At 38.8% G+C, this 12,843-nt stretch overlaps 2 protein-coding genes and 1 long non-coding RNA gene across 4 annotated transcripts in view; 2 read left to right on the top strand and 1 right to left on the bottom strand.

Moving 5' to 3' along the window:
* The window catches only part of LOC131229008 (cytochrome P450 81Q32-like), a 31,532-nt gene extending 28,661 nt beyond the window's left edge, over positions 1–2,871 (top strand). The window contains exon 2 of the mRNA XM_058224861.1: positions 2,108–2,871. Coding sequence (XP_058080844.1) covers positions 2,108–2,725 — 618 coding nt within the window. The 3' untranslated portion in view covers positions 2,726–2,871. The remainder of the gene's footprint in view (positions 1–2,107) is intronic.
* LOC131229009 (uncharacterized) overlaps positions 1–7,405 on the top strand; it is a 45,136-nt gene extending 37,731 nt beyond the window's left edge. For both annotated transcript variants that reach the window (XR_009163130.1, XM_058224862.1), the window contains exon 3: positions 7,005–7,405. Coding sequence is in view for 1 of the 2 variants with exons in the window: in XM_058224862.1 (XP_058080845.1) it covers positions 7,005–7,193 (189 nt within the window). In the remaining variant the exon portion in view is untranslated. The remainder of the gene's footprint in view (positions 1–7,004) is intronic.
* On the bottom strand, positions 638–1,739 carry LOC131229011 (uncharacterized). Its single transcript, XR_009163132.1, has 2 exons — positions 1,587–1,739; positions 638–870 (listed from the first exon to the last, which is right to left on the bottom strand). It is a non-coding gene; the product is annotated as an uncharacterized LOC131229011 (long non-coding RNA).
* Positions 7,406–12,843: the final 5,438 nt, after the last annotated feature.

The raw sequence follows: 12,843 nt of genomic DNA, 5'->3' as shown, positions 1-12,843 counted from the left end.
AGACTTCGTGTTGGTTTTGAGTTGATGGATTTGGGAGGGGTGGGTAAGAGGATGGTGAGATTGGCGAGCGAGAGGGATGAGTTCTTGCAGGCTCTTATCAAGGAGAATGGAAGGAGGAACAACGACAATTTTCTTAGGAACAAGGAGAAGAGAAAACGATGAAAAAAAATCTATATACATCCTAGATTAAGAACCGCCGAAGTCAGGGGTGAGGATTTATATGGTTTAATTTAATCCCATTAATATGGGACGTGGACAATATCTTTGTGCCTATGCATCAACCATCATATTCTGGAGTATCAAAGTTTCCTCGTGCTTCAAGATGTATGATTACCTGAAGGACCTGACTTTTCCTTTAAACTACATTGTCTTAACCCCATCTGATGGTTCGAGAGGCCTCAGAAATACCCATTTAGAAGCTCATGACACTAGAAGGATCTTGCCATGGAAAGAAGAACATGATTAGAAGAGAGAAATGGATACCATGGATCGTTACTCTTGCTCGGGTTGTAGACTCTCAGGAGTTTCAACACCCAATCAAGTGTTCGAGCATCCATAGGTGGTGAAATCCCACTATGGTGTGAGTGTGTGGGAGTGTGTGTGCATGTGTTAAAAAAAAAAAAAAAAAAAAAAGAAAAAAAAAAGCACCTCATTGTCAGTGGGGCCAGTGATGCGATGGCTCTGATTGTGGATAGCCCATGTGCCAAACTTCCTATAATGGAAGATCATATGTGGGAACTTTCCATGAGGTCAAGCTTTGTAGGCCCATCATGATGTGTGTTAGACATCCCCACTGTACATTTGGTGGGGCTCGTCCAGGATATGGATGTCCTAAAAATTAGTCATATCTGAAACTCACATGGCCCGCTGCTGTAGAGTGGGTCGCGGATAGTTTCATGGCCAAGATGGATCAAAAAAGGCCCGGTCGACGACAGAAGTGATCCAGACCGTTGGACCTTAGATCGGGCGTATCTCACAATCCGGAATGAGTTATCGGGCGTAAAATATATGATTTTCGGGTAGAACGAGCTACTTTAGCCAACCAACACCGCTATGCCGGATTATGCAAGCCGGATTTGCGAAATACCCTTGGATCGACGGTCGTTTCCTTGTTTTAATTTTATTTTTCCTATAAATAGTAAGTTTTAGTTTGATTATAACTCTTCATCCGTCGGGCTTTAGGAGTTGTGTCCCATGTGAAAAGAGCTTAGAATAATTAGGAAAACGGTTTGGTGAAGCCAAATAGGACACTTACTATTTTTGGCTGAAAACCTTGCGCACTAGTAGACATCATGACCGTCTATAAATAGTGAGTTTACTATTTATAGTAAGTCGCGAATTCTAGGAGTTTTAGTTGTAGTTTAATTCTAATTTCTTTCCCATTGCTTGGTACCCTTATTTAAAGGGTTGTGAACTCGTTTTTATTAATTCATTAATCAATTTCGAATTTATTTCTATTTTCTGCATTTTTTCCTCGTGGATTTGAGAAGTCTCTGTGAGGAGTCTAGAGAAGTTCCATGGATTCGGAATAGTTATCCTCTTGAGGAAGACGGTGCTCGACCTCAAATCCTTCCCTGCGTCAACACAACCTGAAACTATTTAAAATCATTCTTAAAACATCTAAAAGCACTTGGTCAGCCTAGCTGTGTTTTGGAATGGCCTGAAATTTGGTGTGACCCCTCATTCCAGTGGAGCAGATGATGGATTGGTTAAATGTCTGAAACACATCTCCGTAGGCCCTACAAGCCCATCATGGAAGGGTGCATCTAATTGATGGTGTGGATGTCTGACACACATTATGATGGGGCCTATAGCGTGACTTCATTGGAAGAAGCTCTCATGAGGTTGAACTCATGGAACCCTTTCCCTGTATATATGGAATGTTTTACTTTTTCCAGTTGAATATGGGCAATTGTTAGGACACCTATGGATGACTAAGAAAGATTCCATCTGAACGTCAGTGCATGGACTACCCAAAGTGAAGCCCAAATGCCAATGGTTAGGATCACTCAGCCATGTGGGCCCCACTGGTAAACAGAATCCAAATGCTCCCATTATTTCTTTCTTTATTATTTTGTGACACCTCACATGGAATACGTGTGATCAGACGCTACTAGCCGCTGGAACGGACACGTCAGCTCTGACCACGGAATGGGCCATGTCGCTACTACTGAACCATCCAGATGTGCTGGAGAAAGCTAAAGCTGAGCTGGACATTCATGTAGGACCTCGTTTGATAGACGAATCGGATCTCTCCAAGCTTCCTTACCTCCATTGCATCATCAACGAGACTCTACGATTGTATCCTGTGACCCCACTTCTACTTCCTCATGAGTCATCTGAAGAGTCCATTGTTGGAGGTTTCAACGTGGCACGTGGCACGATGTTACTGGTCAACGCGTGGGCTATTCACAGAGATCCCAAGCTATGGGTGGACCCCACCGATTTCAAGCCAGAGCGGTTTCAAGGACCAGAAGGAGCAAAAGAAGGCTTGAAGTTGATCCCGTTTGGTCACGGAAGGCGGGCATGTCCGGGTGCGGGACTGGCTGTGCGGATGGTGGGCTTGGCATTGGGGACCTTGATCCAATGCTTTAAGTGGGAACGAGTTGGAGAGGAGAAGGTGGACATGACTGAAGGGGTGGGGCTCACCATGCCCAAGGTCCAGCCTTTGAAGGCAATATATAAACCACGCCATACCATGCTCAATGTACTTTCTCAGCTCTGAATACCATATATGGCTTTGGGTACGTTTAGCACACGTTATAGCATAATTTGGATAGCATAGCTTGGATATAGTCATTTTATGAAGATTTGCAGTTGTAATGACAATGGATATCTTGCGTTTGGCACCAATGATACTAATAAGCACAAGCCCATGTGTGATCATTCGGTATAATAATCAGGCCACACACCCATCGCTCTCATGTTGTATGCTTGTGTGAGATCTGATCTAAGTGGGGCTCTATCTAGAGTTGAGTCGACTTAGATGGTTTGGTTGTTGTGTAACTACCACGTGTATATTTACATGCCATTGCACATGCCAATACGACACAGAGCAGTGAACAACCAAACTTTTCATTAGCTGGAATATCCCATGGCTAAGGTGCCCCAGCCCAAAATCAGGCTGTTCAATAATCTGGTGTTCTACATTCGAATGAAACAATTGGTCACTTGGGAAGAACTTGATTCATTCGTCTATTATTTTTATAATGTGAATAATCTAACTCCCAGAGCAGCCAGGTCGTTTGGGCCGAGACATTCTATGCAATGGGCGCAATCTAGTTGAATAGCAAAAGGAAGACTCATATTTATTAGATAATAGCAAACTCATTTCTTGCAATAGGAAATGTTGGCTGCAAATAAGACCGCAATGTCTTCGGGGAATCTGTGTATTCAAGCAGCCATTAATTGTTGTCTTATCAGGGAAAATTGGCTTCTTTTCCTAATAGACTGGGAGTTGTGTCAAAAGAAATGTAGAACATGGTACCTACTTTGACGATCCTCAAAAGCAATGATATAGATTATCATAAATATTCTAATTTGTTAGTGGAATAACGTGTACTATGTTAATTGATGTCTTCAATTTGTATATGGAACAGTCTCTCGATTGATCGAACAACATGATCAATTGATCGAGTGAACCCCAAATTATACATATTGGTCTCTGGACACTTTTGAGCATGTTCGATTGCTTCTCGATTGATCAAGAGTTACTTGATCTATTTCAGTCGATCGATGGTTAGATCGACGGCGCGCATAATTTTGCATAAATGTGCGATTAGTTTCCGATTGAAGGTGTTATGCAATATATATGGGTGTAATTGCGGGATTAGGGTATTCCAATAAGGGCTTAAATGTTTATAGGGTTTGTAGACAAGAAAACAAGGGTTTTTTAATTGTAAGTGCATCAATCTCTTGTATTGTTCATTTTCATAGTGATTGTTGTCGCTCTGCGCCATGGTTTTTTCTATGTAAAATTCATGTGTACTTGTGTATGATTTATTTTCGTTTGTTTATTGTCGTGTTCTCCAAATTTGGGGCTTGTTTCCTCGGTTCCCCCAACAAGTGATATCAAAGCTAACATTGGGATTTGATTTTGGATTTGAGACCTGACAATTAAGGGATTAAACATGAAGTATGAAAAGAAGTTCACCAGGAAAAATAACTTCGAACTATAGAATGTGAAGATGGGAGGCCTTCTAGTTCAGCAAGGATTGCAACACGCACTCCTTGGTAAAGAGAAGCATCTAACATCTATGGCCAATGAAGAATAGAAAGAATTGAATGAGAGTGCGAAAACCTCAGTCCAATTATGCTTGGCAGATGACATCCTTTACAATGTCTTTAATCAAATGACCATCACAGGACTTTTGAAGAAATTAAATAGCTTGTACATGACGAAATCATCATCGAATCGTCTATATCTTAAAAAAGTAATTCTATAATTTGATACGGCGGAAGGGTTAAATTTTAATGATCACATCAACGCATTTAATTAGATACTTTGCAAATTGACGAGTGTAAAAGTTGAGATTGAAGAGGAAGATCAAGTCCTAATTATGTTAAACTCTCTTCCAGAGTCTTATGATAGCTTTGTAGACAACATGTACCATGATAGAGAGACTATTGATGTCGAGACTATCATCTTAGCCTTTCAAACAAAGATGTTGAGAAAGAAGGATAGTGGTGCGAGGTCCTCTATGTATGCATTGGTAGCTAGGGGAAGGAATTCTAAGTGGGAGAAGAAAAACTTATGAGCACGATCCAAGTCTAAGGGCAAGGGGAAGATGAAATGTATTCTCAAATCCCTAAACCTAAACCTAAACCTAAACTTGAAAACCCAAACCTAAACCCGATCCTGAACCCGAACCTGATTTCCCGAACTTAAACCATAACCTATTCTCAATTCCCTAAAGCTATAACCTATAACCTACACCTAAACCTAACCTAAACCTATAACCTTAATCTGAACATAAAACCTAATCCTAAACCTAAAACCTAAATGTATTCTCAAATTCTTAAACCTAAGCCTACACCTAATATTAATCTCAACTCTTTAACCTAAACCTAAACTTGAAAACCCAAACTAAACCCGATCTCAAACTTGAACCCGATTTCCTAAACCTAAACCTTAACCTATTCTCAATTCCTTAAAGCTTTAACCTATAACCTATAACCTATAACCTAAACCTAAACCTATAACCTTCACCTACACCAAAACCTATAACCTAAACCTTAACCTATAACCTATAACCTATAACCTAACCTTAACCTAAACCTAAAACTTAAACCTAAACCTAAAACCTAAAACCTAAACCTAAACCTAAAACCTAAATGTATTCTCAAATCCCTAAACCTAAACCTACACATAATCCTAATCTCAACTCCCTAACCTAAACCTAAATCTAAACTTGAAAACCCAAACTTAAACCCGATCCTGAACCCAAACCTGAATTCCCAAACCTAAACCTTAACCTATTCTCAATTCCCTAAAGCTATAACCTATAACCTACACTTAAACCTAACCTAAACCTATAACCTTAACCTTAACCTAAAACCTAATCCTAAACCTAAAACCTAAATGTATTCTCAAATCCTTAAACCTAAACCTACACTTAATCTTAATCTCAACTCCTTAACCTAAACCTAAACTTGAAAGCCCAAACTAAACCTGATCTCAAACCCGAATCCAATTTCCTAAACCTAAACCTTAACCTATTCTCAATTCCCTAAAGCTTTAACCTATAACCTATAACCTATAACCTATAACCTAAACCTAAACATATAACTTAAACCTAAACCTATAACCTTCACCTAAACCAAAACCTATAACCTAAACCTTAACCTATAACCTAACCTTAACCTAAACCTATAACCTAAAACCTAAACCTAAACCTCAAACCTAAATGTATTCTCAAATCCCTAAACCTAAACCTACACCTAATCCTAATCTCAACTTCCTAATCTAAACCTAAACCTAAACTTGAAACCCCAAACCTAAACCCAATCCCGAACCCGAACCTGATTTCCTAAACCTAAACCTTAACCTATTCTCAATTCCCTAAAACTATAACCTATAACTTACACCTAAACCTAACCTAAACCTATAACTATAACCTAAACCTAAAACCTAAAACCTAAACCTAAACCTAAAACCTAAATGTATTCTCAAATCCTTAAACATAAACTTACACCTAATCTTAATCTCAACTCCTTAACCTAAACCTAAACTTGAAAACCCAAACTAAACCCGATCTCAAATCCGAACCCGATTTCCTAAATCGAAACCTTAACCTATTCTCAATTCTCTAAAGCTTTAACCTATAACCTATAACCTATAACCTAAACCTAAACCTAAACCTATAACCAAAACTTATAACCTAAACCTAAACCAAAACCTATAACCTAAACCTTAACCTATAACCTATAACCTATAACCTAACCTTAACCTAAACCTAAAACCTAAAGCTCAACCTATAACCTAAAACCTAAACCTAAACCTAAAACCTAAATGTATTCTCAAATCCCTAAACCTAAACCTACACCTAATCCTAATCTCCACTCCCTAACCTAAACCTAAACCTACACCTAATCCTAATCTCAACTCCCTAACCTAAACCTAAACCTAAACTTGAAAACCCAAACCTAAACCCGATCCCGAACCAGAACCCGATTTCCTAAACCTAAACCTTAACCTATTCTCAATTCCCTAAAGCTATAACTTATAACCTATAACCTAAACCTAACCTAAACTTATAACCTTAACCTAAACCTATAACCTTAACCTAAACCTAGGTTTTGAGTTTAAAAGTTCATCCTAGGTTTGAACACATTACTCATGTTGGATTTTCCCATAGTTTATAAGATTTGTAAGTACATTTTTGATTTCTTCATATATAAGTATTTTTTTTTTTTAATTTTTTAATTTTTTTGTCTTTCTTCCTTTTGAGATGTGTATAAAGGCATGTTTGTTTGATTGTGTCTACAAATGTTATTTTATATAGGCTGACAAGCTAAAGAAGTCAGTGGAGGATGAAATTCATTTTCTCAAGGCAAGGGTTTTAGAACTTGAAAGCGATCTTGTGTCAAAGTCCACAGAAGTTACATCTGCAGTTTCAAAGAAAGAAGAAGCTTTATCTTCTGCATTTGCTGAAATTGATTGTCTGAAGGAAGAAAATTCTGTTAAAACGTGAGCATTATTTAATGCATATGGAGGGTGTTTACTGTGTTGGAGTGTATTTGTTTCTTGCATATGAGGGCACGCCTTAGTTGTAATTCTTATGATAGGTTGAGCAAAGTGAAGTATTGTTTATTTAGAAATGCGAATGTAGGATGCATTGTATGATTTGATTGCTATTTGTAATAAATGCATCATTTTTTTTTTCTGATTGTATTTTATATACTATTTCTATTAGTATTAAGCTTAGATGAGTTATCAATCATAGTAGGTTCTTGCAATGGAAACAGGTCGTATTATTACAATTTTTTTTTAAAAACGTTACAAATATAATTTGTAGTTATAGCTACGGCTTTTGTCCGTAGCTATTGGTATCTATTGCTACTGATATTATTGGTGCTATTGGTATCTATTGCTACGGATAAAATGCCTTTTGCTGCGGATATAATTCGTAGCATGTCCGTCGCTATTGGTGGGGTAGCTAAAGGTATTACTACGGATATAATCTGTAGCTATTGGTATCTATTACTACGGATTATATCCGTAGCTATTGGTATCTATTGCTATGGATATAATCCGTAGTTGTACCTTTAGCTACCCCACCAATAGCGACGGACGTGCTACGGATCATATCCATAACAAAGGGTTTTTGCTACGGTTTTTGGCCGTAGCCTTTGCCCTTTTTTCTTGTAGTGATTAGCTTCTAAAAATTATACAATGCCATAGCTGTGGGCTATCAAAGTTTTTAGTATATTGATAAAAATTTGTGGAGTTTAATATGGAAGATTTGACGAGGCATCTAAAGGTCTTTCTATTTCCATGTTGTTTTTTTCTAAAGTGCGTTCTATTCATTTATTTAATGATCCTAGAAACATACCCATGTGGAGTTGGCATGCCAAAGTTGTGTTGAATGTTCTCCTTTATGTTCCTTTTTGTTGCCAACGGACATTTAGCTTTTACCATCTATGGTCCCAATACCGATCACGATTGAGCTCCACCCACTTCAAAGTACATGAATAAAAGTAAAATAGTTTTCTTTTAAGTATTCAAGAATAGAAAAACATACAGATAGCCATATCATACAACCAGTAAAATAAATAAGGTATATGCATGAAAATACCTTGCCTGAAATATTCAATACATGCTTAAAAATGTTGTCCTATATCAGAGGGAAATGAAAAGAAGATTAGATGGAAAACAATATTATTGAAAGAACCAGATAAGAGAACACGATACCTTGTTACCTAGCTTTGTTTCTTTGAGGTTGTCTCATGGGCCATTTATTTATTTTTTTTGATTTATTTTAGCGGTGGATTAGAAAAGATAGTAACATATACCAAATTCCAAAGAATAATAGTTCAAATTAAAAAGAAAATCCAAATGAAAGTACAAGCTACATGTAAACAACGAATAACCAACAAATGAAAAATCACATAAATTATTTTCTTTTCCAAATCAACCAACGGTTTCTCAAAAGCAAGAGTGGCTTTGGATTCTCCAAGAGAAGCTTGAAATGAGACATATAATTCAAGTGCCTGTGCCTGCTCCCAATATTTAGATCAATATCGTCAAGCCACGGGTAATCATGCTTCTTCCCCTTTCTAGTCTTTACAAAAACATGAACCCTACGCACAGGTCTAACCTTAGATCGTTCCAGACCTTTCAGCCAGACCCCATAACTTCATTTAAACAAACTTTTACGAAGATCAATGGCAAGAAAATCCTTTCTAAGATAAATGTGTGATCCAGATACAAAAACAAAACCTTCTCATCCTTCATTAACTCCATTTGAAAGGGATAGGGAACTCATCTAAAAACCGTAGCCTCTATACAAAATTTAGAAATCTTTGCATATGAAAAACTGAAATTTATGTGTTATACTCCTTGACGCAGGGATGAACGTGACGAGGTTGATCATGATCTTCCTCAAGGATAACTACTCCGAATCCACGGAGCTTCTCTAAACTCCTCACAAAGACTTCTCGAATCCACGAGGAAAAGAAATAGAAATAATTTTAAGATATATGAAAAAAAAACTTCTTAAATGATTGATAAATGAAATAAACGAGTCTACAACCCTTTAAATAGGGATATCAAGACTAGAAAGAGGTTTAAGAATTAAACTAAAACTAAAACTCCATAAAAATCGTAACATACTATAAATAGTAAATTTTCTATTTATAGTGTTTTATGTGGCTGAACCACATTATTCTCTTAATTTTTCTAAACACTTTTCATGTTGGGAGAAACTCCTAAGCCCATTGGATGAAGAGTTATAATCAAACTAAAACTTACTATTTATAGTAAAAAAGGAATTAAACATGGAATTCAGCCATCGATATGATGGAATCTTGCAAATTCGGCGTGGGCAACCTGGTATAGCCGGGTTGGTTAGCTAAATTAGCTCATCCTATCGCAAAATCATATATGGTGCATCGAGTAACTCATTTTGGTTTGCGAGATATGCCTGTTTTGAGGTTGTGACGATCTTGATGACTTCTGCCACTGATCGAGCCTTATCTGATCCATCTTGGACATGAAAGTGTCCGTGACCTGCTCTACATCACTCCTAAAGTGATGAAAGCATCCGTCATGAAGTTAAAAATATGAAATGAAAAAGAAGGAAAAAAAAAAAAAAGGTCACTAGCTTAACAAATACAAACATGAACAAGTTTGTAAATTAATCAAGAAAAAGAACTCGAGCAAGAAAAAGGTTCCATGAAACTCAAAACCCCATTGATTCGGGCCATTTGACAATTAAAAAGAAATGAAAAAAAGAAAAGTACTAACTATCATAAAAGATGACTAATTGATATAGTGATCAATTGGAACATTAAATTGATGGTATATGTTAGGAGCTTGAGAATGGTCTAGCTTGGAAATTCTTTTACTCTTTTCTCCAAAAAAAAAAAACACCCACTACAAGAAAATATACATTTACCGGTGGTCAAAACTACCGGTAAAGGTCCCAAAAACTGTCGACAAAGCCTATTCCGGCGCCTGGACAGGAGCCTAAAAAGGAGGCATCATTAATTCATTTTCCGATGCCCATTAGGCTTTCCCAGCAGTTTTGCTGGCCGTCGCTACAGTTGGAACTTTACCGAAGGTCAGCAGCCTTTACTGGCACTTCTTTTAACTGCCATTACAGCTTGAAAAAGCGCCATTAAAGGTCTTTCTAAGTGCCAGAAAAATTCTGAAAAGTGCTTGAAAAAAATCATGTAAGCACCGGTAAAGATATACTGAACCACCGCAAAAGGTCCACCAAAATGCTATAATGGTTACCAAAGCGCCAGTATAGATCACTGGTAAAAATGTTTTTTTAATATATTTAATTATTTATACTTGATTAAGATCTATATTTTTTTCTATATATTTGAAATCTAAAAAATGTTACTCAACATAGTTTAAAATGAATATTAAAATAATATTTACAATATAGATGATAATCAACAGAAGCCCATGTGATATCATGCCATATCTTTATCACGCCACAGGCCCACCACTAATGTTCCACGCTGTGTGAGATCTGATCAATGTAATAGGTGGGGCTCCATCGAGAGTTGACTTAATGATTTGGATGGTTTGAATGTTGTGTAACCATCACGTATATATTTACATTCCTTCAAGTGGAATTGGACCCAATCGATTAGTATCGAGTCTGAGCCGACCCAAACTAGTCTGCGTTGGACTGCGTAAATGGTCTGGATTGTCATGTGGTGGGACAGATGCTAGATTACCACACCACGTCGTGATGTGCTCACCCATCACTGGGAAACCTCTGAGAGTATGTTCAAGTTTAACTCCGTTCACTTGAAGGGTTTTCAGCCTATTCAGACCGACCATGAGTTGAGTTGGGGACTTGGCTGAGGTCAAGGTGACTTGAGCCCTCCTCTTACTTTCCATACTGACTTTTAATGTCTAATCAGATGGGGTCCGACCATTTCCAAGTGGGCTTCACAAGTTACATGTGACCTCGAAACCTATCTTGAGAGAGTTATTTAATATTCGGGAAGCATGTCATGCTTCACATGCAGGCATATATAGAAATCATACACATGATATATTAAATTAAATTAAATTAAGGTTCTTACTTGAAAATAATTTAGCTAACCCAGAAAATAAGCTGATCTGCTCATTCCATGGGTTCCATGCGCCCCAGAAAGGGGTGCGCTCCAGCGGTACCAGTACCACAGTAAGCTTATGGTGACACTGATTGCATCGGGAGATGGAAGAGCGAGAGCGAGAGCGAGTGCAGGAGCAAGAGCGGGATGTCCATCGCGATCATTCTCGGGAGGATCTGTGGCAGAGGGTTTCGTCCCGTAAAGCTCAACCTTCTCAAATCTGCTTCTCCCTTTTTGCAGCAAACCTTACCTTTGACACCTCCGAAGACGATCTGCTCTGTATTTTCGGCCAATTTGGAAAAATTAGGGACGTCTTCATCCCTGGGAATCGGCAGCTCAATTGATCCCGTGGTTTTGCCTTTATCCGGTTCTGCTATGAACAGGATGCGCTGAATGCTATCCACTATCTCCATGAACGCCGAATTGATGGGAGGGTGGCTCATATTGCTTGGGCGAAAAGTCAATCCACCAGCAGGGTCGTAATACCACCCCCTTTCTCATCAGATCATCAGCAGAGGGATTCAACTAGGGCGCGACCATTTCTTAGCGCGGTAAACAGATCAACCACCAATGTTCAGAACTCTATGGAAGCGAAGTCCAGGGTTACCACCATTGCTGATTCTAGGGCGGTGGAGAATTGGCTTCGAGGGTTGAATCTAACCATGGTGGGGAATGTGGTGGACCGGGATGTCCGTATTGATCGGCTATATTCTACCCTGAAAAGGCCGGACTTGAAACTTTTAGAGGTCGTGATCATACGGATCTCAGCTATGAAATTCTTGATTTCGTTCCAATCTGCAGTAGAGCCGGATGCTTTCATAGGAAACGCTACCCTACAAAGAGATATGGGGCTTCAATCCATAGAAAAGTGGTCTCCAGGAGAGGTAATTGGGGGCGATGGCGTATGGGTTCGATTGTTCGGTATTCCAACACACTCTTGGATCGAGTCTATTATTCTAGATCTGGCGAACTATTTCGGAAAGATCATCCAAATATACTCCAATTCGAGATTCAGGCACTTCCACGCGTTTGCGAGGGTCAAAGTCATTCCTCGTCCGGGTGTGAATTTCAACCAGGTGCTGCGATTACATGTTCTAGGGAAGGATTACCCTATAATTGCAGAATTGGAACCTCTGTTCAGCTTCGGAGCTTCCTATTCTGCCAATCATACTACGACTGAAAGAACCAAGGAGTGGGTTATAAGAAGGTTTCATAGCACCACCGGGCCCCCAACAAATCTTTGTGGAAATGACTCTGCAAGAGCTGAAGCAATTAGCAGCGAAATTTTGGGCACCCAACCAGCTGTTTGTAACAATGTTCTTTTGGGAGAGGGTGGTATATCCACTTCGGTCTCTGGTGGAGCTGCCACTACAGAGGGCTGCGCCATGCTTATCTCGGCAGTTGGTGGTAAAGATAGCTGTGGAGGAGTAGGTACAGTAAGTGTTTGTGAAAATGTCACTACAGGTGGAAATGCTAACACAGGGGATATCCGTCAGTCAGGGGGTCAGAATGGAATAGGAGTTGCACATCTGGTTAGTCCGGGAT

Source organism: Magnolia sinica, chromosome 16 (genome assembly GCF_029962835.1).
Source record: "Magnolia sinica isolate HGM2019 chromosome 16, MsV1, whole genome shotgun sequence".
NCBI lineage: Eukaryota > Viridiplantae > Streptophyta > Magnoliopsida > Magnoliales > Magnoliaceae > Magnolia > Magnolia sinica.
The sequence above is the reverse complement of the archived record's forward strand: the minus strand, read 5'-3'. Positions and strand labels throughout refer to the sequence as shown.